The 25,882-nt window shown below is 34.6% G+C and overlaps 1 protein-coding gene and 1 non-coding gene across 3 annotated transcripts in view; both read right to left on the reverse strand.

The window, feature by feature from the left end:
* Positions 1–25,882, reverse strand: part of USP47 (ubiquitin specific peptidase 47) — a 105,933-nt gene that overhangs the window by 14,590 nt on the left and 65,461 nt on the right. For both annotated transcript variants that reach the window (XM_019456327.2, XM_019456328.2), the window contains 12 exons: positions 20,042–20,137; positions 19,814–19,966; positions 16,965–17,132; positions 15,048–15,179; positions 14,293–14,369; positions 13,686–13,741; positions 10,675–10,787; positions 9,852–9,956; positions 7,721–7,928; positions 4,898–5,013; positions 2,774–2,893; positions 328–1,108 (listed from right to left, as the gene is read on the reverse strand). In XM_019456327.2, the coding sequence (XP_019311872.1) occupies positions 328–1,108; positions 2,774–2,893; positions 4,898–5,013; positions 7,721–7,928; positions 9,852–9,956; positions 10,675–10,787; positions 13,686–13,741; positions 14,293–14,369; positions 15,048–15,179; positions 16,965–17,132; positions 19,814–19,966; positions 20,042–20,137 (2,125 nt within the window). The remainder of the gene's footprint in view (positions 1–327; positions 1,109–2,773; positions 2,894–4,897; positions 5,014–7,720; positions 7,929–9,851; positions 9,957–10,674; positions 10,788–13,685; positions 13,742–14,292; positions 14,370–15,047; positions 15,180–16,964; positions 17,133–19,813; positions 19,967–20,041; positions 20,138–25,882) is intronic.
* On the reverse strand, positions 12,288–12,394 carry LOC128776376 (U6 spliceosomal RNA). Its single transcript, XR_008421439.1, has one exon. It is a non-coding gene; the product is annotated as a U6 spliceosomal RNA (small nuclear RNA).

A 25,882-nucleotide genomic window follows, 5' to 3' on the forward strand; every position in this document is an offset into this window, starting at 1 on the left:
CATAATTCTTTCCTTTAAAACAATTCTTCATTCTTTACTTTAAAACAATTCTTAATTCCTTTTCTTTTTCACTTATCTTCCCCAGAGCTGTGACATCACTGCTGTCACAGGTCTGATGTGCTGCGGAGGTCCAAAGACAGTTGTTACTACAACTGCCCCGAAAATGAAAGCAAAGGCAACAGAGAACACTCTTATAATCCAGGAAGTTACGGGTGATCCTAGAACAAAGTACTGAACTCTTAGCTGGTTCCTTTCTTAACTAAAAATTTAAATAAACTGAGAAACCAGTTGGTGCTGTTTCAAGGAGTTTTCTTTCTAAGTACATACATTTATGTCCTTCCCCAGAACCTTCGTCTGCAGCATAGGGTTCTGCTTTGAAATACATGTACTGTATTTCTCCCCTGCTCTTGCCACTCTCATCGTATTCACTATCCGTTCCAGAGTCTTCTTCTGCTGTGTCCCATGTCTCTTTTTTCCCTTCATTTGCTTTAGTTCTTCTACTACTCGTGATGCTATGAGAGTCAAGTCCATTAGCCAAAGGAATCTGAGCATTATCAGCATTGCACAAAGTGTCACTGCTGTGACTGGAGCTAAGAATGTCACTGTCCACTGAACTTGTACTCCTGTCATTATTCACATCTGAGTCTGATCGTTCTTCAGATTGAAAATTTTCGGGATCAGAAGTCTGAATGTGCTGTTCAAGTTCTCTATTGTCCACTGACGCTGAAGAGTCCCTCTCATTGAGAGGTGATTCTATGTTTTCAAAGTCACTTGTCTCAGTACTTTTGCTGCTGTCTCCATTATCTCCATCTTGCTGCTGTTGTAGTGACAAGCTTTTGAGTTTTTCAGTGCTTTCTTCGAGAATAGCTTCCACAGACTTGAGGCTCCCCACAGGTCCTTTGACTCTATCACAGTCATCATCCACGTTACCACCAGAATCACCCCCAGCTTTCTGGCACGCTGTCCTTTTGGAATAAGAGCCTGGGGACTGTTCAGGTAACAAAACAAATAATCTGATCGTATTTGCATGACGATCCAGGAGTTTCCACAAATGAGAGTCTGTAAAGGCCATCTGGTAATCCAAAGTCTCAGAACTTTCAACAAATACCTAAATAGTAAGTAAGAGAGTTACATTACATCATTAATTTTAGTGACATTCATTCTCACTCATATCACCTCAACACAAGACAAAATGTTGTAAAATTTGGGATGATGACATCTCTAAAGGAAATGTGTATGGTTTTTGGAGACTAAATACAATAAATATTATGTTCATATGTCTTTGTAATTAGCCATAAAACTGTGCTAAGATAGATGAGACACACACATGCGCACATGCACACACTGATACCTTCTTTACTGGGTTTTCTATTTTCAGAAAGTTTTTGTATTCCACATCTTGCTCATTAGAAAAACAAGCGTAGCATGAACATGGATAGAGGAACATGTATAAAGGCATTTTGGGAATGTAATACCAAAATCCAGATTATAGAAAAAAAATCTAATGGACAAATGACTTGATTCTAGAGCAAATAAATGACAAGGAAATAAATACACATAGGGGGATCTGTAGGTTAAAATAGACTTGAGAGGTATATCATGGACTTTATTTGGGTCCTACCTGAACAAATAAATCCTGTCAGAAAAAAATTTTACAAGATAATAAGGGAAGCTTGACTAGACATTTGTTGATATTAATTCTGTTAATTTTCTAGATGTAATAATATAATTATAGTTATGTTTTTAAAGAGTTCTCACCTTTTAGAGATAGACATTCAGATTATTTATAGATGAAATGGTATTTCATCTGGGGATGTTTTTCAAATAATCTGGGGGAAGTACTGGTTAAATACAGATAACCAGTGTCCAATTAATGTTACAGATTAGGATCATTAGGTAACCATTTAAAGAAAAAAATAAAGTGAGATCCCTCCTACTTTTCACCCTAAAATGGTATTAGGGCGGATTTTAATGATACACACATAAGCACCACACAAAAGTATCCAAAGAAAACAGAGGTGAATAAAAATTACACCTTAGGAATAATAAGACAACACTAAAAAAGGTTAAATGAGATAAAAGACTAGACTGCACTAAGACGAATGAGAACGGAAAAGGCAATAAATAAAACATGGCAAACAGGGAAAATTTTGGATTCAATTGATCCAGAGTAAACTGATGGTGTTATGAATAAACACAGAGGAAAAATCATTTATCAATGATAGAACACGTCAAGAGATGAAACAAACAGATCAATGTGAACTTTCTCTTTTCTATCTGAGATAAATAAGTAGGCAAAGGGTGAACCCCTTTGGGTGAACCCAAATGACAATCTTCTCTAGAGTAGGCATGTCTTTGACTTTCCCCATCAAGTAGTGCTTTATGGGAGAAGCTCAAGAACGAGTGTAACATAATTTACAGAATTCAGAGGACAAGATTGTTGTGGACAGAAATGGTCAGTAAGGCTTCACCAAAGAGGCAGGACTAATCTGCGCCTTGAAAAAAAATGTAGGGAGAGGGGGAAGAATACTGCAGGCAGGCAGAGGTAGCTCATGAACAAGACCTAGAGGAGAACCGGCAGACGGATGGAGTAGGACAGAAAGAAGCCTGATCTGACCTGATTACAAAGGAAGGTAATTGCCGAGACGCTGGGAGAACTTACGAGGTAAATTACAGACACATAGTGGATGGCTCTAGAGGCCAGCCTTATAATATGAAACTTAATTTACTATTACCAGCATAGACAATAGTAATGAAGAAATAAAAGACATACCTTGTTACTTCTAAAAAACCCTTCAGCTTTCAGGGTCTTACTGGGCACAGTGAGGAGGCGCAGATCATTGTGGCAGCGCTCTAGCACTATCCGCATGGTTTCAGCAGGTAAATGGATGGCCTGCAATGGAAGCAAGTCAGTAAAAAGTACTCGCAAGGATAATTCTGCTGGACTTGGAAATGTGGATGAAGACACACTGCTGAGTTCTTAGAAACAGAAAGAAAATTAAAAGAAAATAATCTTAGTGGAGGTTTATAAATTTTTAAAGACTCTATGGGAAAAATTTTAGTCCTATCCATTAATTATGCTGTAAATTAGGTGAACAAAGTATCACTTATGAATGGATGCTCTGAAACTATTTTAAAGGTAATGATTTTTCACTAAAAATTCTATTCCTCTCGCACTTGCAAAGTAAATGAGGGGATGTGGTTCCAAAGAAACTGAATAACTGACACTTTGAGAACAGATGTCAAACCAGTAACTGTTTAACTCCTGAACTTTTGATGAGTTCTTTTGTATTCTGCGAATAGTTAATACTTCTACTAAATCATTTTTCTTCTGTGTAAAATGAGATTAAATTAATAGGTAAAGTTTCAAGTTACTCTAAAAGTACATGTCCTTAATCTGAGGTATCATTTTGGGAATTTCACAAGAAATGAGCAGACAAAAAAATTTACATTTAAAAAAACATGATGTGTTTTCAATACAACTAATGATAACTAATTCTTTGGCGGTCTAGTTAGACTTTATCTGCTGCCTTTCTTGGCAAAATACTTTGTGACTGCCTTTATTCTCTACAGATATATTCTCCCCCAATAAAATTATTAACTTCTTCAGGAAGGCAATGTCATATGTTTCTTTTGTATTCTACCTCAATGCTCATACTCTAGATTAAACTGTAATAAGGAGCAAGTACACTTATATAGGCTTTCTAAGAGCAATTTAATTGTAAAATCTATCTCCAAAACATGATTTATCTCCTCAAATTATCTATTACTTTGGCAGAAGAATCAGAGGTCATTGTTGTTTTTTCAACGCAATAATAATTAAAACCCAACTTTTATATAATAACTTAACAATTTTTCTCCACAAACAGAGCATTTATTTGTTCCATTAACATTCACAACAACCCTGTTAAAATAGGCATTAAAAAAAAAAACCTAGATGAGATCAAAGATAATACTGCCATAGAGGAATGACTAGAAAGTGGATCAACTTCTTGCTTGCTATTACTGAACAATTTCCACTACAGCAAGTCATCTAAGCCTGGGGCTTAAGAATCCTGAAAAATTTCACCTGTGTTTGTGTGCTCAGTGTTCTACAGAGTACAGTATAATCATTTCTCTAGAGTGGACTAGCTTGGCCCAAGGAAATTTGAATGTTTTCATCATATTTTTCCAGCTCACAAATTCTGAATGAGTCTATGTTCTTTATCACTAACTCACCGAATATGGCCAGCATTTAATTCACCACCTTCCCTGTCAAATCTGCTCCCCTACCCTACTCTTCCATTTTGATTACTAGATCACTACTTTGTGGCTACCCAAGTTCAAAACTCCTCAAAGCATCTGTGCTCCTTCTTGCCTTACTCCAACCAATCCCAAGTCCTGCAGATTCTACGCATATAATCATTCTTACAATCTACCCCTTCTCTCCTTTCTGGTCCAATGCCTTCACTTGCACTATTTCCACAGCCTCCTCATCTACTTTACGGACTCCCCCTCTATCCAGGAACTTACCATTCTACAGCAGAACTCTCATCATACCACTGCTGAACTTAGGAAAACAAACAAATAACATACTTCCCATTGCCCACATCAAATAGAGCCCATGCTTTTGTGTTTACTATTTAAAAACTCTCCATGAAATAAACTAACTTCTATTTCTAGGCCTGTACTATACAGAGGTTGAGCCAAACACATATGCCATCACTGTGTGCGCTTGCCTCACACTTCCTGACCTCCATACTTTGGTCACTTGGTGTCTTCCACTTGAAGTGTGTTTCTCTTCTAACTGTACTTGCCTCCTGCTAGTAAGTACTAGTTCCCACACTCATAACTATCACACAATGCTTTGTACAGAACAAGCACTCAAAAATATTCACTGACCAATTTTAAACCTTACCTTTGAAATAAGCTGTTTGAACTCTGTGACCGTTTGATTTAAGTAAGCACGAACAGTGACAGGAGCAGCTACAGATTCTGCCTTAAGATCAACAACATGAACTTTCACCATCACTTCTGAAAAACACAAAACATTTGAAAAATACAAAAACATAAATGGATGTTATTTTTAAAAGTCTATTTCACATGAGCACTGCATTCCTAATATATTTCCAATAGATGGCAAGGTAATATTTTCCTAACTATTAAGATAGTAGACATAACAATGTTACACATGTATATAATACATAATAAACTTCTCCTTGCAATGTATTACATTACAAACATCTACAAAGAAATGGAAATGAGGCTAATAAAAAAGTTCTCCTAGATCTCTTTAAAACAATGAAACAGTCACAGGGAGGGGAACAAAACATAAAAGACTCTTAAATATGGAGAACAAACAGAGGGCTACTGGAGGGGTTGTGGGAGGGGGATGGGCTAAATGAGAAAGGGGCATTAAGGAATCTACTCCTGAAATCATTGTTGTACTATATGGATTAACTAATTTGGATGTAAATTAAAAAAAACAAAACAAAACAAAAAACAATGACAACAGTCAAAATATGATTTTTGAAAAATTCATGGTTTGTTTCCTTGTAAAACATAACACAAATTTATCAACCACATTAAAAATGCATATCCAGGTACTCCTGGGTGGCTCAGTCAGTTAAAGCACTGACTCTTGATCTCAGCTCAGGTCATGATCTCACAGTTAATGAGTTCAAACCCTGCATTGGGTTCTGTGCTAATGGTGCAGGGATTCTGTCTCTCCTTCTCTCTGCCCCTCCCCGACTTGTGCACTCATGCTCTCTCTCTCTCAGAATAAATAAATAAACTTAAAATAAAATACATATCCAAAGTTGCAAAATACAGACCTAAACCACAACATTAAATTACTAGAGAATGCAGAACAAATTCTAAAGGGGACCCAGCAACCCTATTTGCTTTTGATCAACCTTCATTATACCACTCAAGACCTCGTTCATAATCAAAGACTTCTCCTCCTCCAAATAATATTCTCTACATTCTACAGAAGAGTCTACAGAAAATTGCTTTGGTTTACATGGTTTGTTTTTTTCACTTAAATTTTTCATATTACAACTTAATCCTATCTTCTCTTCTGTTTTCAGATTATATATAACTAAACTTTTAGTTACTAGAAAAGCAAATCATCTTCAAACACTTAGTTATTCTCTGGCTTAAATGTTTTAATTTCCTTTATGAAGTGTATATAAATGGTCAGGTTTTTCCCTAGATTTCTAATCTAAATCTGATAAAATATTCTGCTAAAGTCATTATTAATGAATAAATAAAACGCTATCTGCAAGTTTTACAATCCACACTCACACGTATAGTTCTCTTTTTCTTTTTTTTTTTTTTTTGTTTATTTTTGAGAGAGAGCGTGAGCAGAGAAGGGGCAGAGAGAGAGGGAAACACAGAATCAGAAGCAGGGTCCAGGCTCTGAGCTGTCAGCACAGGGCCCAATGTGGGCTTGAACCCATGAACCGCAAGATCATGACCTGAGCTGAAGTCAGACGCTAAGCCACCCAGATGTCCCTAAAGTTCTCTTTTTAAAAAGTGGTTTTATTGCTGACTCATGTTACACTTTAATCATCATTTTGCTATCTAGACCAAAAATAATCTGCAAGGAAATGCTCCAAAGGAACTCTCTACAAACAGAACAGAGTCTGACTGATGGAGCCCTTAAGAGTATCATACTTAATCTACTTTGAAAAGAGGAGCCTTAATTAAAAAAAAACAAAAAACAAAGAGAGGTTTATAGCATCTGCAAAGAAATAGAATTTGAGAGTAGAAGGCTTTTTACTTTTGCTTTTTTGAGAGAGCCAAAGAGAGCATGGAAGCACATGCACAAGTGGGGGAGGGGCAGAGAGAGGGAAAGAGAATCCCAAGCAGGCTTTACTATCAGTGTGGAGCCTGATGAGGGGCTCAAACTCATGAACCATGAGATTATGGCCTGAGCTGAAATTAAGAGTAGGACGCTTACCCGATTGAGCCACCTAGGCAGGCGCCCCCAGAAGAAGGTTTTTGTGAGTTCAATTTTTAGGAATAAAAGTAGAGAACATAAGTCTGAATTGTAACAACCAATAGAAGGGATTCAGGGTTATGCAATAATAGTGAGAATTCTCTAAGGTTACTTAAACATTTTTATTTTCCCCTATTTGTTACAGTTTACATAGTGATTACTAGAAAACTTTGGTCATGTAACTGTCTTTAGGGACTACTCTGGGTAAAGCTAGGAGTGTGGTATTTTGCTTTCCACATCAGTCTCAAACAAACAAAAAAACCCTCAAGATATTGAGGACTGTGACAGATTTAATGAAGACAAAAAAAAAAGAATGAAGTTCCTGGGACCTGCAAAAATGGAGAAGATGGAGAAAAATAAAAAGTGTTGGCAGCAATGGGTTATGAAACCACTTCATCAAGGAAACCCTGAAAAATAAGATTCTACTTCTGAGAGTTGATGAGACTATACTGTTTTTGGACTTTTTTTTCTGTATAAATAGAGAGAAGGGGGGAAGAGAAGTGTTTTCAGCACTGAAAAAGAAAAATCCCACTGAAGGCTGCAAGCTAATTTTTTAAAATTTTGTATATAGCTCTTTGAAAGTAATCTAGAAATTAATTCTAAGCTTGTTGCTACTTCCTAACCTATCAAAATTATTCTGCATTTTAAGAACATAAAAAAATTTAAAATTAAACTCATTTCTATTAAAAAACCTTCTCATGAAAATTTTAAGTCCAGTACAACCGTAAAATTCTTTACCTCCAGGTTTGTAAGACTGGAAAACTTGGTCAGGTTTTCTCGTCTCCAACAGTAGATCAAACATGTATGTTGACTTTACTCCTCCTAGTAGAAGTCCCATTGGGGTATCTTCCTCTCCTTCATACGATCGTTCAAGGTAATCATGAAACTCATCATATTTAACAAGGCGACAGCAATCCATGGGTATGACCTCTTCTAAATCCATCATCTAAAAGAAAACAAGGCCAGGCCGGGGGGGGGGGGGGGGGCGGATGGAGACAGACACAGACACAGACAGACACACACACACACACACACACACACACACACACATATATATAGATATAGATATATGCACACACACACATACACACACATATATACACACATACACACACACAGTTTAGTCTGATGTGTAATTCCACCACCAATAGGTCCTAGCAAACAATAAAATTCATATATTTATGATTTGCATCAAAGTTCAAAGACATCAAAGTTAAAGGCATAACTTCAATGCTATTTTTAATTATTTCATTATCCCCTAAATAATGCAACTTATGCACTAACATATTTTTAAAACATTCCTAGTTTTAAAAAAAGTTAACATTCTAAACTTTAGATGAACTCAAAATCAATGTATTATAATCCCTTGCTCTATAATCACTACTCTGGAACCCAGGGGAGAACAACCAAGAGAATATGCAGCTTCTGTTGCATTAATCCGATCTGGAGAAGAACTGGTGACGACATGTTTGGGTTTAACCATCTTTCTAAGCGCAGGGGATAGCACGCCTCGCAGAGCCACCAGAGAGGCCACAGCTTCCGTGTCTCCCATGCGCCACCTCGCAGCTCCCCTTCCATATGAGCCTCCAGCATATCTACAGCTCAGGGCATGGAATTTCTGTCATAAAGTCTCCCTCTGGCCCATGTTACTGGTAGATGGCATACTCTGGATGCAACATCTCTTAAGTGAAAAATGAACTGCCTGGAGACAGAAAGGATTACTTCAAAGTATTTCATACTTATTTAAGGTTTGTGATTAGGACCTTCAAGAAAAACAGTAAGCTTTGGTGTGTGTCCCCACCGACCTCTATTCCCCTCACTCCTCCCAAAGATGGAGTTCTCTTTCTGGTACATAAGACTGACTTATTTCTCTCTTCTGTTTGTTTGACTCTTTGTATTTATGAACTTTTACTTCTGACTTTTGACAATCTTTGTCTTCCTGCATTAAAAACTGCTGGAATATAAACTATTGTTACTGCTATTACAGACTGTAAAATTGTGTAAAAACTGTTAAGATGTTTTCTCTATTTTAGTTTCATTTGGTTTCACTACTGTTTTGCAAAGATGATGCTTACAGTCCACTGTGTTTAAAGGATTTTTACTTTTAATGAGGTAAATCCAGAGCTATCTATCAATTTTACTGTTTGTTCATTCATTTGCTCATCCACATACCCACCCAAATTTTCCTTTTCCTGCACACCAGGAAAAAGTACTGGAAATACAATTGTGAGCAAAACCAGAACACTGTAATGTAGCATGCAATTTTTTCTCTAACTAATGACTTTAATTTCAGTTCAATGATGCTCATATTTACATGGAAAGGGCAAAAATTTGTCAAGTATTACAGACAACGTTTGGAATAATCTGGTTAAAGAATGCTTCCGTTTCTATTTGCCTTTCAAAACCCACTAATAACTTTACATTATTCTTAGAATAAATTGCAACCTACTATTTGTATAAAGTCTCTAATTTGATTTTAAGCTACTCTCTTCTCATTCAAGACAATCTAAATACAATGTCCCTTTTAACAGTTTTTTGATCACGGCGGCCACGACCTCAGTTTTCGGTCGTGTTAAATGAATACCTGTTAAATGAATGAAAAAGAATAAATGTTTTTGTTTCTAATTCTAATTCTTGTTCTACAAAACTGAACTGGCTTTCAGGGTGAGAAATTTCTCCAACTCAATTGGGTATGTTCCAAAGAAGATGTATAAGCTACACCCACTGAGAGAGAGATGATGTAAATAGACTATCAAGTTTACTGCAAGTGCTGATATTACTACTGACCATAATAAAAATTTTGGAAAAGAGATTACTATTGTTATCTAAGATATCAATAATTAAATGTCAACAGTGCAATTAAACATACCTTATAAGCCATTTCTACTGCTTCCTTTAATGTCTTATCCTTATGAACCTCCAATTTATTTTCCATCATTACTTGTTTCACAGGATGCAAACAGAATAATTTTATCTAGAAAATGTAAAATAGTGTCATCATCTCAGCAAGTCATCGAGTCAAAATGTAATTCTTCTGCAGACAGTATTTTTTTCCTAATAGTCAAAATATTACAATTAAAAAAATGTATAACTGAAATCATTCTCTTCCGTGTCTATTTTTCTCAACAACAAATATAGTGACTATATTTCATCTTATAAGAATTCAAAAACATTAATTTTAACAACTGCATGTTTCTTTATAAGCATGTATCATAATTTAAGTAATCATTCTCTTACTGACATACTTTCAGGTTGTTTCAAGTTTTTCCCTTGTTTGGAAAATACTGTGATCAATGTCCTTGCTGCCAAAATTTTTATAGCATCTGTGGTTATCTCATTAAGAGATATTTTCTTAAGAGAATTCTATTAAAAAAGATGAATTTGCTTAAGGCTCTTAATGAATTCTACTCAATTGCTATGCGATAAGGTTTTTACCAGCTTATTAGTCTTATAGCAGAATGTGACAATGCTCACGTCACTGTAACCTTACCAGCACTGAGTATTATCACTACATGTTAATGTTTATTAATGCATAAAAATCAGATCTTACTTCAGTAATATAGTTGGTTGTACTGCTTAATGAAATGATAGTATAACTGCCTACAGAATCAGCCCAATGAATGTTACGAGAATTGCAGTTAAGCAAACTTCAATAGTGCATTTTAATTAAAAGTAAACTTATGAAATCTAACCTTGCATGTATTGCGCTCAATTTCTCGTTGCCTTTTTTCTTGTTCTTCCAATTCTCTCTCCCTCTGCACCAAGTTTTTGATATGTTCTGGATATTCATCTACTTCTAGAAACTCTATTGTAATAAAAACAGGGCAAGACATAGTCACTGGAAATTGAGCTTCCTTTACATAAATTTGCTCTATTATGTTCCCACAGTACATATTTCTATGATAGCTCTCATCAAAACAGATCTCAATTACATTAATCTCTTAACTTAGAACATCAGCTTCTTCCAGACAAGAGTGAAGAGGTAGTTGATGGTTATTAGGTCTCATACATTTTAAAAAACCACACATTTAATCCATAGTATCTCTTGGCTCCAGGACAACCTGGCATGCAGATTAAGACTCTTAGAATGAAAAAGTCTCTCTGAAACTTTGAAATAAAATCATTTCTGATTTTATTATCGCCATCAAATTGTGTGACCTTGGGTAAGTTTACTTCTCTAGACCTTGGTTTCTTAAACTTATTAATACATCTACCCCATAGAGTATTACCTGGGATATAATAAAATGTAATAAGTGTTATTGTTGCTGCTGCTACTACAAATGCTATTTGTTATTATTCACTAATACACTCATCTTTCCTTTGTTCTCAAAACAATCTTTTAGCTACTTTCTATTCACAGAATTTTATATGTAACTCAAAGCATTAAAAGTGCCAATATGAGAATATGACACTATTTAATAATGCCAATGATTATCAGGCTTTAAATAGGGAGAACAATTTATATATATATATATATATATATACACACACACACACACACACACACATATTTATATATCTACACATATATATTTATATATATATACACACACACACATATTTATATATCTACACATATATATTTATATATATATATATATATACACACACACACATATATATTTATATATCTACATATATATATATATATATATATATATTACATATGTAATCAAATCCCTATGGAACGTAAAAATCGATTATTTATAGAAATAAACTCTCATTGTAAAAATATTCCATATCATACATAGAGCACCCTCTGGTGTTTCAGCACAAAACTACATTTTTGGGGAGTAGATAAAGGAAAGCTGAGTTATTGCCCTAATGGAAATATCTGGAGTGGTGGGTGACACAGAGAACATAGGAAATAAAATCCTGGCTCTGCCTCCAGGTAGCTATGGTCTTGGACACGTTAACCTTTGGGGTATCATTCTTTTATCTGTAAAGTTAGAATGATTACTCTCCTCTGAAATCTCTGTTCTGAAATGACTTATTATAATTTCCTTTTTTCCCCATTAATTCTACCGTAAAATTTTTTTTCAATATATGAAGTTTATTGTCAAATTGGTTTCCATACAATACCCAGTGCTCATCCCAAAAGGTGCCCTCCTCAATACCCATCACCCACCCTCCCCTCCCTCCCACCCCCCATCAACCCTCAGTTTGTTCTCAGTTTTTAAGAGTCTCTTGTGCTTTGGCTCTCTCCCATTCTAACCTCCTTTTTTTTTTTTCCCTTCCCCTCCCCCATGGGTTTCTGTTAAGTTTCTCAGGATCCACATAAGAGTGAAAGCATATGGTATCTGTCAAAAATATGGAACGCTTCACGAATTTGCGTGTCATCCTTGCGCAGGGGCCATGCTAATCTTCTCTGTATCGTTCCAATTTTAGTATGTGTGCTGCCGAAGCGAGCACCTACAGTAAATTATTAAACAGCCACTATATGACAGACTCTGCACTCTGGATTATCATTAGTGAAAAGATAAATTAAGTCCTAAGCCTTATACCACAATCTAATGAGGATTTTCAAAAATATAAACAAAACGTAAACTACCTAAAATAAACTTTACAGTATGGTAGTTTCTGAACAAAGGAAATACAGAAATCAAGGTCAGTGATTATAGTAATTATGAAAAAAATACAGGTCAACATATCACCTGTGTATATATCCATATGTACACACAAACACATCTAGTTATTTGCAATACTGATTCAGAGTCAGCATTAAGAAAAAAGGGGAACTGCAATTTTTTAAAGTAATAATAAAAGACAAACCCACATACTTTGTATACAGGATTATTTTGAGGACTCTCAACACAATTAAAACGTAATAGGGGCGCCTGGGTGGCTCAGTCGGTTAAGCATCCGACTTCGGCTCAGGTCACGATCTCACAGTTCGTGAGTTCGAGCCCCGCGTCGGGCTCTGTGCTGACAGCTCAGAGCCTGGAGCCTGCTTCACATTCTGTGTCTCCCTCTCTCTCTGCCCCTTCCCTGCTCATGCTGTGTCTCTCTCTGTCTCAAAAATAAATAAACATTAAAAAAAAATTTTTTTTTAAAAACGTAATAAAGGATGCATACTAGACTCATAAGACTTTATTTGCTTTTTAAGCAAATAAACAAAGATATTTAACTTTAGCTCTCAGGAACTTTGTAGAGTGGTAAGTCAGAAGTTGACTTTTTTAAGGGTCCCCATTCAAAGCATTTTGATAATAAAATACTCCAAAGGCTTATACCAAAAAAAGCAGTCACAGCAAAATATGAGTTATTAGTATGTACTAGTAGATATGATGCTAAATGCTAAAAAATGTTTAATTTTTCATTATAATCCTATAAAATACTATGATTATCCCCATTTTACAGACGTGGAAAATAATATTTAGAAAAGCTGAATAACTTGCTCTAGGCCACCTAGATGGCGAGTCAGGGCTGCTACACAGATCTGGGATTTATCATCACTGAGCACTATCTAACTGAAAATAAATACCCCACTTTTTAAATGTAGAGTTAAGTTTTATCTCTTAGTGTATTAAAAAATAGTTCAACTTTTTCCAAGTGTTTTCACCACTTGGTATTATCTCATAACAATCTTTATAATTAATTTTTCTAGGCACAAAAAAACAATCATTTAAAAGTAGTTATCTGGGTTTGCCAAACTTACAAAAGAAATTAGTACAGATTAAAATCAAATAACTACATGCTAACATACTTGCATTTCGTGCTGGATCCTTCAGTCTATATATCAGCATATAAGCATTTGTGGAGCTAGTAGAAATATAAAAAAGATTAATGTCGACAAAAAGTAGATTGTAAAGATTCCATTTCCCAGCATCAAATATTTTGTTTTAATAGTTTTTCTTTGTTTCAAACAATTAGAAAACCATGTTAAGTGTTCGATGATAGGTTCAAACTTAAAACATTCTAGGAAAAAAAAAAGGAGAATCTACTTTGCTTTTCCTGACAGGTTTATGAGAAGATTCCACATCTCCTCTTGGTTACACAGTTAAGTCTTCAAAAAACCTGTGTCCTAGAACCACTACTACAGTTAAGTCAGGAGTCAGCCAATTTTTTTCTTGGCCATATTGAAGTTATTTTAACTCTGTTGTTAAAGGGAAAAGATCAACACACAATACTTCAACAAAGGAGTATAGTGACATTCCAATAAAACTTTATTTCCAAAAACTAGAGGCAGGCAGGGTTTGGTCTGTGGGTTATAGTTTGCTGACCCCTGGGTTAAATTTTTTTAATGGCAAAAAATGCTGAAGAGCTATAATTAACTCTAATTTATAAACAGTACAAATTAGGAAGTTATTTACCTTGCAAAAGCACTTGAGTAATATCCTCGGCTTCCTGAAGATCCACCATGTGTTTTCTTAATGTCCTCTTGTGTTATCTAAAAAGTTGTTACACTGTTTACCTTCTTCTAAAATCTATAACATCATTACCTTTATGTCAACAAGTAAGCCAATTTTAATCTCAGAGTTAAAATGTACCATACAACTACCAATTCACAAAATTTGATCAGAATCACTGGCTGCTACCAGCCAATTAGTTCTAGTGCTCAACAGGTAGCCCACATGAAGGCTCAAGATTAAAAAAAAAAAAAAAAAAAAAAAAGGGAGTCAGCCTCTGGAAACACTTAGCAAGACCCAAACAAAACAAAACAGAACAGAACAAAATAAGTAACAATGATAAACTAGAAAATTTACTCAAAGCAAAAACAAAAGAATGACTTGGCATGTGTCTTAAAATGCTTCACTGGACAAACTAAGTCTCCCATTTTTAATAAATCCCTACTGTTGATTAGAAACAGCTCTACTCCTGTCTTTCAGAATAATCTTTAAAAACCCCTCCTTGGGGTGCCTGAGTGGCTCAGGAGGTGAAGCATCTGACTCTTGATTTCAGCTCAGGTCATGATATCACGGTTCGTGAGATCGAGCCCCATGTTAGGCTCTGCACTGACAGTGCCTGGGATTCCCTCTCTCTGCCCCTCTGGCTAGCATGTGCACACATATGCTCTCTCTCTCTCTCTCTTAAAATAAATAAATTAAAAATAAAAAACCCTCCTTACCCTGCTGACATGTTGATCATTGAAGCTGTACCACTGTTCATCACTGAATGACTTTATACAAGCATAATAATGACCACCAGCAGCACTCCCTGAATGAACCATAACGGAGAAGAGCTCATAGATCAAGGAATTCTAAGAGGAAAAAACAAAAGTACCTCAGAGAAGAAAAAGAATTTCCCTTATTTGTGTATTTCCTATTCTCTATTAGTACAGAGTAAAATAATATGTTAGCTGTCCTAGATATTTATTGTAGGCACAATTCCCTCTAAGATAATTAAAATGGTAAAGTCATCACATAATTTTATACATCAGAGTTCCATTCAGTGCATTCCTTCACGTTTTAATTATGTTATAACCTCTGTAACTATGCATATCTGAAATATGTTCTTTTGTAAAAATAAAATAATAATCTGAAATTTTAGAAGCAGGTTCTAATTAGAAGACTATTCTGGTATGCACAGTCAAGATCAAGAAATCCCAAATAATGTTTTTATTCAAACAAGATTATTCCATTTCCTTTGCAAAAGAGCTGAGCAATAAAATGATTTGGAACATCTTCTAATGTATTTATGTAATATCTGTGATACAGTGATCTGCTGATTTGACATTTCTCAAGTATGCAAAGATGGTTCAATGCCAGAAGATCAATCTATTGTAATACAGGCTAAATTAGAAAAATCATGTGATCCTATATATCAACTAACTCAGAAAAAGCATTTCATGAAATCCAAAACTCATTCATGATAAAAATGCTTAAGAAACTAGGATGAGGGAAACCTCCTCAGCTTAATGAAGCACACCCACAAAAACCCTATAACCAACATCATACTTAAAACTGAACACTTTCCTCCTGAGTTGAGAATAAGGCAAGAATGCCCTATCTCACCACTCCTATTCAACACTGTAAGAAATCCTACTTACAGCAGTAAGACAAGGGGGGAAAAAAAGACAGATGTAACTGTTTATGTAGAAAAACAGGCAGAGAATTAGATTTAGACTTTGAGCCACAGTTTGCCAACCCTTGCTTGAATGCAGTGTTCTTTACACTAAGTTATAACATATCTGCTACATTATTCATTACATAGCAACTCATGATCATCTATCTGCCCTGAAATAGATAATTTTAAAAGGTAAATGATGATGGTGGTTGGAATAATGCAAGAGAAATTCTATTCTTAAATACTGCCTTAAAAACCCTGTATAAATGACTCTGCAAGACTTGAGCTACTGCAGTCTTTAGGTTATTGATTCATAATTTATACATGCTCAAGACATCTGACCTATAATTCTCCCCTCAATAAAGCAGATTATGTGAATATGAAAGAAATGGTTTGATAACATTTTAAAAATCACTGATACCATGACATAAAAGATTCTATAACAGAGATTATCAAATCTTGTAGTTGTCAAATTATAATCCATGGAACTGTATCTTTTTTTTAAGTGCCTTAAGGGCTGTGATAGGGAGGCAAGAGAGGCTGAAGCCTTTGGCTTTCTCCTACCTCAGAAAGATCAGTTCTATTATTAACTATTTCATAAGGAGTTCCAGAGCCAGAATCTTAAAATGAATGGATGTAGCCAAATAACTTTCATTTTGCTATATGAGAAAACTCTTATATAAAGATTTAGAGGCGTGGTGTAACTTTTAAGGCAGAAGTGATCTCCTTTTCCATATCACCCCCCAGCTACAGATCAGCCTCCAAAAATTCATGCTCTTGCCTGTAAGCAGTTTTTTCCTAAAGTTTAATTATGATCACATATGTACATTAAAAAAAAACAAAACAGCTTTAAAAGTCTTACTTTTCAAAAATTACTTCTCCTAAGGAGAATTTATTGGTCACAACAGTTAGAGAATTATATAACAGCTCAGAGATTATTTTATTATCTCAACTAAAACCCACAAACTATAAAAGGTACCTTTTCAAGTCCAGGTTTTGAAATTTTTTCAGTTCCACTATTACTTTCAAGGCAGATCCCTTCATCAACACCATCATCATTCGAAAAATCATTGCTCATCTGATCGCTGTGACAACTGCCTTCATTTTCTGCCCCACTGTCAGTGCAACTTTCGGTCTGAGGGGATTTCTTAATAAAACATAATTATCTTACAATTACAAGTGAAATAAAAACATATACTCAGTAAAGCCTTTTCTCTACATGCTAACTTTTTCACATAACTTCAGATGTTACTAATAAAAATATCTATTTTAAGCAAATTTATCTTATCTTAGAGAGTGAGTCCTTAAATAAAATTAAACCAAAAAAAGTGTACTTTAGGGCCCAAATGTCCATCGACTGATTAATGGGTAAAGATGTGAGATATACACATATAAAAATGTGATACATATATATCATATGATGTATACATATATCATATGTATCATACATATATGTATATATCATATATGTGGTGATACACACACACACACACACACACACACACACACACACACACACACACTGGAATATTACTCAGCCATCAAAAAGAATGAAATCTAGGGGTGCCTGGGTGGCTCTTAGTCGGTTAAGTGTCTGAGAGTTGATGTGAGGGAGGTGGTTGGGGGATGGGCTGAATGGGTGATGGGTATTAAGGAGAGCACTTGTTATGATGAGCATTGGGTGTTATATGTAAGTGATGAATCACTAAATTTTAAGAAAAGTGTATTTTAAAAACATTTCTATTAATGTCCTTAAAATTCAAATACAATGAATCAGTGATTCAGAATTCTAATTAAACCCCATTTATGTTTATAGTTGCAAAGTAATAACGTAAATTACCATTTCTTTCACCAAAATCTGTAAAAGCTGTGAACCTAAATGCCAAAATGAGCTTTTGTTCTCAAATCCCAAAAGAATATCATCTCTTTTCTTGAACAAAAGGTTCAATTTTATTTATCTTTGTGCTAGGCATTAGACACCATTAGAAAGAAAAACAACACTGAATCTATCCTCAAGAATCCTACATTCTAGCATATAGGAGGAGGGAGAAATGTAACAACAAAAATCACACTTTTTCATGCTTTTATGATTTTTAAATCCTTTTCATGCAAATTTAATTTGAAGGAATCTACTTCTTAGAAATCCCCAAACAACTCCTTGGCCCCTTTTCCTTAAATATTTTATATACATATCTAAAAATGTTTCTGTTTAAATAGTTTGAGAATTCTTCTATAAGATGTAGCCTCTTGATATGTTATACAGGAGTTCCTAAATTAACCAGGCAATACATAATAATAAGCACCAACTTTTGGTCAAGAACTTTGCTGTGGGAACTGCATCTAACATACAGTCTTCATCCCTTGAGAAAGTAAAGTTTAAGTGAAAACCAACTCTAGAACTCTGCACTGAGTCTGGAGATCATTCCTGACGCTCCTTTAGGCCAGAACATCTCTTCTCCCAAGATATGGACCTGGAACTTCCTAAAAGTTCCTGTCAAACTAGATCTAGGTTTTCTTTATTTGTAAAAGATTTCCTTTTACAAGAATATATTAGGTATATACAGAAAACTGATCCAATACTAATCTCTGTGAAGACTCCTGTAAAGAGGTTGTTTACTTTGGTATACCTTGGAAAGATTTCCTAGCTTAAGCACAAGTGTTTGAAATACTATTTTGAATTAAACTTTTCAAAAGTACCTGGTCATAGGTACCATTCAATGAACATCTACTTTATCTAAAGCACTCTTTTCATGAAAGCTATAAAGAGTAAATACTGTCCTTACTTTGCAAAGTAAGGCTCAGAAAAGTTGTTCTTCTATACCACATCATCACTTAATACTTAAGAGCATTAACTAAAACTTCATGAATGTTTAAAATCACTTTTGAGCTCTTGGGAAATGGTATTTTTATAACTAGAGTGGTAAGTTCCAATCAGAAATAAATGATTCATGGTAATTTTGAAAAAAATAAAGATTTATCACTTTCTAAGAACTCAAGTGATTGTAAATATTTCCCATAATGAAATCAGAAGTTTCCAAAGAATAAATTAGGATACTAAGAATCTTTTACTGAATAAGGTTAGGGGAATCAGAGATTTGCAGGGGTCAGTGAGTAGAAGAAACTGATAAGCATTACCTGTGCCCTTCCAAGTTACATTCTTCAAACTATTTAAATAAAGTTTTGACTACAAAAAAAAAACTAATTAAAAAAGGAAAACAGACAAAATACCTTTATTTTCTAGCTTTCTAACCTAGCCTATTTAAGAGGTGGCAAACTTTAGCTGAGAATAACCCAGAAACCTTAATCCTTGAAAATGACACTAAGACAAATATAAGATATTAAGGCCATACTACCCAATTTGCTCATTTTACTTACATATTTGTTGTGTTTATTATGTGCCAGAAACACAGTGAAGCCCACCTCTAGATTGGTTTCTTTCGCTAAGAAAGTTATGAAACATAAGATTATCGCTCAAATTAAAGAAGTAATTCCAGAGTTTGGGATCCTTTTTGTCTTTTCAAAGAATATTATGAGTTATTCTGATCAAACAAGATTATGTGAAATATAATTTATGGTGAGAAAAAAAAGCTTATACAAATTTATATCTTTTTATATAACTTGCCATTACAAAATATGGAGAGAAAGGAAAACCTTCTATCAAGAAGAGTTTAAACAACACCAGTGTTGTTACCCCAAATAGCTCTTTTTTTTTTCAATATATGAAGTTTATTGTCAAATTGGTTTCCTCAAATAGCTCTTTTAATTAAACACATGACCAACCAAAATGGATTACTATCTTTTAACAAATAAGTATAATAAATATTTTACCTCATCTTCAACATCAATAAATGTACTCATATCTAGCTCCTCAGGAAATGTCATCCGATCATTCAACTTAATCCTGTGCATGGTTGTATAATCAAAATCAAACCTTTTCAACTGTAAGGTCAGCAGGTAAGGGAAATGCAAAAACCGAAGACCCTAAAAGAAAAGGGACCTATTGAATATTGAATATAAACTCAGGTAATCTGGTATTAATTTCTACATGGCATCTACCTTTCGTGCATCACACTTCTTCTTACAACGTTCACAAAAATATTGATTTGGGCCATCCAGGATCTCTGGCTGAATAAATGCATGCAATGCTTCTTCCTAGTAAGAAGAAAAAAAATGACTGTTTTATAATTACTTACAAACTTTATAATGTTAAAGCCCTGAATATAAAAACTTTGCAATTACCAAAATTCTTAGAAGATGGCTAGAAAATTAGGAACTCAAAATGCAAAAAGGAAAAAAACGATCAACAGCAACATCATTATAAAAACTGAGTGACAAAATAATTGCTTTAATTCTGCATGAAATCTGTTTCCTAGTACTGTACATCACAGTCATTTCCACCTAATTTTTGCTGACTTTATTGTGGAATTTGGCTAAATAACCTAATAAAAATCCTATCTTTAGATTAAAAGTTCCAGAAGAAAAGCAGTTACATACATCACTGCAATCTTCTTGTAAAAGGAAACATTCAAAACTGTACAGTAAATAAGAGAGAACTCTGAAGAATTCACACTATCCCTACATTAAAAAAACCTAATAACCATCATTTATCACTACAGTTAGCATCATTCAGTAATTCACCACTGCACTAAAGACTGAAAAACACCGGACAACTTTCTCCCTGCATGTCAGATACTGCTCCACTTGAAAATGTAGGAGAGCTCCTGGACTGTTCACCTAGAGGAACCACGTGATTCTCTTCTCTCCATACAGCCTTAAGACAGAAGCAAGAAACTTAGTATAAACATTGGTGAAGAATCAGTGGGCATAAAATTTTTAATTTTTAATCACCGATTTTTCACAAAAAATAAATTTTAGTTAATACAACATGTAACATTGGACTGCATCATCTCAAATTTCATTTGTTGTGATCTCTTCACACATGGTCTGATCAGAACTACTGACTATATTTACCTATATAAAGAAATTCTTTACTATATAAAGAAACTATCATTAGGACAAAATATCTTCAAACATTTTTCTTTTGATTCAGAACATGTTGTTCCTCAAAAGATAAATAAAGAAGCTTGATCTGGCAAAATGTGAAAGAGCTGGCAACACTTACAAAACTACTATCCACATACTGTTTGGTACAACTCATTTTGGAATTAGATCAAAAATATGAAAAGATACTCTAAATGCCTTTAACCCCATCCATCTTATATTTTGTTCTCAGAACACAAGGAAGTGACAGGGTGGGGGAAGGGGGGAGGAGAACCAAATAGTGGGTGTTTTTCCACATGACCAAGCATTTTACTGGAGGTCAAAGAAAAGGACACATTCAGAATGATTTTTTTTCTTTCAAACACATTTTAAGCATGAAAAAGGCAAATCCTGTAAAAATGTAACACAGAAAAAGCTCTAAGAAAAATCATATATATAGCTTAGCATGGACTGATATCAAATGAGTCAAGCATTCCAAATTGAAAGTGAAATGTAGAACACTCAATATCTTAACCAAAAAGGTAGGGGGAGAAAATTATGGAACTCAGATTCTTCTTCACTGAACTGTGTGGACTGGTCTCTGGTTATAATTCATAGCTAGAGCTATCTTCTTCTGATTTTTGCTTGTTTGTTTATTATTTGTTTTTTGAAGTTAAAACTCAGAGAAAAGTTTAAAGAACAGAAAATGTCTGTAATTTACTCAGTTCACCAACTTTTAATATTTTGCTACCCTTGCTTTATCATTCTCCCATCCCTACACACATTGTGTATTTTTCTGAAGAATTTGAGAGTTTTACATGTCATGCTTTTCCTCTTAATAATTCTATATGACTTTTTAAGAGCAAGGATATTCTTATAATAGAGTTAGCAAACTCAGGAAAATTTAACATTGATAAAGTACTTTTGCCATATTCCCATTCTGTCAATTGTCCTCCTAATCCTAATAATGTGTTTCTCCCCATCTAGTACAGAATTGAACCCAGGATCACAGATTACATTTAGCTGTCTCTTCAGATTCATTTTGTCTGGAACAGTTCCAAAGCCTTTCTTTCATGACATAAATGGGGTTTTTTAAAGAGGTGGCTGGCTATTTTATAAAATGTCTGCAATTTGGGTTTGCCTGATGCTCCTTATAATTAGATTCAGGTTCTGTATTCCTTACTAGACTACCACCTAAATTATGATGTGTCCTTCTAAGGGTATCACAGTCACAGACCATGATGTCCCCAACCTCCCTATTGGTGATAGGAACTTGAATCAACTGGACAAAGTGTTACCCAGCTTTTCCACTACATAGTTATTGTTTTATCCCCTCGCAGCAATTATGTAATATGTAAGGAGATACTTGGAGACCATGCAAATATCCTGAGTCTTAAACTTTCCGCCCTAGATTTAGCGTCCACTAATGGATTCTTGCTTAAACCAAATTTTCATATGTTTTATGAGCCAACTTAAAAATCTTTTTAATAGGCAACTTAAGACCATTCATATTGGATATGATGTTTTGTCTCATCTAGTTTATAATTACTGTATTAAGTAATATTTACTGTGTTCTTTTCTCCATGTGCTGTGTTCTGCTACTTCTTACATTTTTTTTTTTGGTATTTAGGAAGGTAATTTTTTTGTAGTGCATTTATTATACTTGTATTTGCACCCTTAATCCCCATTTTTCCCCTTTTCCTTATTTAAGCTTTTAGGGTCCGGTTTGCCAGTTTTAAGTGTTATCCTTTGTCTGTTACCCATTCAACAGTCTATGATCTCATTCTACTTTCTCTCATTTTCTCCTTTCCCCTTTTGAGTGGTATTCTTTTTATTTCATCTTACATATAATATGTTATACTTCTACTTATGTCCCCACCCTTGTTCCATTTAGTCCTTACTTCTATAAATACATTAAATGCTCATAGTCCTTTTGCTGAAGCTTCCCTGGGGATCTCTTCACTGGATGGAGTTTATCCCCTATTAAACTCAAGAACTCATGGATATAGTATCATTTCAATAAGTTCTTCAATGTTCAAGAATGGAATTTCTAACTGCCATCAAAATTGAAGAAAACCTTGGCTAGATGTCAAATCCTTGGTCTGTACTTTGGTTCAGTGAATTTCTTCAAATTGCTATTCTGTTGCCATGATTTGTGTGCTGCTCTTCCAGTGTATGATGCCAACTCAATTTATCCTTAAAGTTTAACAGCTTACTAAAATATGGTCTGAGCTGATCATTCCAGGTCAATTTTCCCAAGTACACGGAAGGTCCTTCAAAAGGTAGACTTAAATTTCCCTTATTTCCACAAAGTTTTCTTGGCTAATAGTTCCTAAGGTTTGTTCCCCTGTGGCGTTTTTATTCTTCACAAACTCAGTTACGTTGGACACCCTCTGCCAGGCTTTCCTTTCATTTCTCTGAGATCCTTTTTTCTTTCTCTCATTTTCATTCTACGTCCCTCTTTAGATTTTCATTCCATTCTATTCTCTTGAGCATTTTATAATTTATTCACTTCTAATAACAATTTTGTCTTTTTCTTTTCTTTCCTGAGTTTGATCAATTCATATTGCATTTCCTATTGTTTCTTCATTTTTCTCCTTAAATTTTTGGATACCAGGTTTTGTTTTGCTTGAGAATATTTAATTTAGTCTGGAGTACTGTGTTACAGTACTCTGTGGTTATTTTCCTCAGGGCTTTTTTTTGGCAGAGTGGATTTTTATCAGCTAAAATGCTTTTATACCTATTTTCTGTTCTCTTCTAACAGTGGTGCTGTGTAAATTTGATTCCCAGCCTCCACCCACCCGGTCATTTTGTGGGCAGCGTTCTTTAGTTTGAAAGTACCTCAAACTTTTGTCAACTTAGTGTAGTTTCATGCATGGGTAACAGGAGTGGAGAGCTTGAGGTCTTTCATTCTACAGGACACACTTTTTCTCTTTCTTCTGGTTTTCTCTTCACCACTGACTCAGAGGCATCATACTTCTCTACCTTCTGTCCCAGAGACAAAATTCCTCCAAGGATGCCACGTCTCCCTCGAGATCTCCTTCCCTGTGGCCGGTGCTATAAACTCTTTTGGCATGTCCTGTTGTACTTTTTCCTTGTGAGGGTGATTTTTGTATTTATTTTAAGTCCTTCAAGGCCTTCTCTGTTTCACAGTCTCAAAGGCTTTCCACTCCATCCTCTCCACATATATAGACCTATAGCAGCAACAGAAACTCTGTTGGAACTTGATTATTTTGCTACTTACAGGTAATTGGAAGTTTGTGGCATTCTGTCCCCGTAATGCAGAAGTTATAGGTTATCCGCATTTCATTTGTGTTCCTTTTTGTCTAGGTTTTCTGGGAAAATGTACAGATATATACAGATTCACATGGCCATCATTATCTTCCAGACTCGGAAACCAGTTCAAGCTATATTATAATAATTTTCTATAGCTTCCTAGTTCACTATTTAACAAGTTGGCTCCAGGATAATTATAAACAAGATTAGTCAGTCATAAAAATTAGTTTCAATTCATCTATGCCTTCAACAAATAAATTATGTAAATGTGGTCATATACATTTATTTTCATTTAATGTGATGCATAACTAAAAATCATACTAAACTATATGTTACATATTAAAAGATAAACTATAGATTACAAAAATGGAATAAAATACTATACTGCACCATTATTAATACACACAAAAATTTTTGCTCTGCTTATCATCAGCTGTCCTCTTGAGTATGTTAAATTACTCACATATCATGTGAGCTTTGGGTTGACCATGATTGTTTATCATCATTCCAGAGTGAAGATAATAGTTTTTTTCTAGTTTACTCCTATTATACAAAATGTAATTTATACATTTTATAGACTGTAATTTTTAGAGTTCAGAATAGAACATAGAGAATTCTTACATCATTCATTAGTTCTTCATATAAAAAAATACTGGTTACTACAATTTTATAGTTAAAGCAGAAAATCTAGGCACAATGCAATTATAATATATACCCAAGAAATGGCATTGCCTATGAATTCTTTTTTTTTCTTTTTACAATTTTTTTATCATGAAATGTCTATTTTATTTTGAATACAGAAATGGGTACTAAAATAAGATACTTTATTTTTCAGATCAAACATAAATCAGAACTACCACTGGTAACTTCCTAACCAATTTTAATGTACTAATTCTGTGCTACTGATATACAGTAATATGTCTTCCTTACAAATATATCCAACTATCTATCTTTCCAGAACATATACTTTGGTTTTTTGTGTTGTTTTGTTTTAATTAGGAAAAGAACTTTATCCTAAGCCATCCACTTTTTCTAACTGCAATTTTTGAGATAATTGTAGTTGACAATTATAAGGAATAATACAGAGGCACCTGGCTGGCTCAGTCAGTTAAGCGTCCAATGTCAGCTCAGGTCATGATCTCATGGTTATTGAGTTCGAGCCCCTCTAAGCTGTCAGCACAGAGCCTGGAGCCTGCTTCGAATTCTGTGTCTCCCTCGCTCTGTGCCCCTCCCCTGCTCACACGCTGTTTCTCTCTCCCAAAAATAAATAAACGTTTAAACAAAACAAAACAAATAATACAGAATCCTTTGTACTCCAGTTCCGTCCAGTGGTAACTTTTTTTTTTTTTTTGCAAAACTATAGTATAATACACAATCAGGATATTGACATTGATCAATCTACATTATATTATTCAGGTTTTCCCAGTTTTAGTATACTCATTTGTCTGTGTACGTGTGTGTATTAAGTTCTATACAATCTGATCGCCTGTGAAGGTTCACATATCCACCACCACAGTCAAGAGATTGAACACAGTTTCTAAACCACAAGGATCCCTCATGTTGCCCTTTTAAGTAACCACCTTCCTGTCCTTCCCCTGGCCCTACCACATCTCTAAGCTTTGGCAATGATTAATCTGCCCC

Source organism: Panthera pardus, unplaced genomic scaffold (genome assembly GCF_024362965.1).
Source record: "Panthera pardus isolate Hobbes unplaced genomic scaffold, ASM2436296v1 HiC_scaffold_12, whole genome shotgun sequence".
Classification (NCBI taxonomy): Eukaryota; Metazoa; Chordata; class Mammalia; order Carnivora; family Felidae; genus Panthera; species Panthera pardus.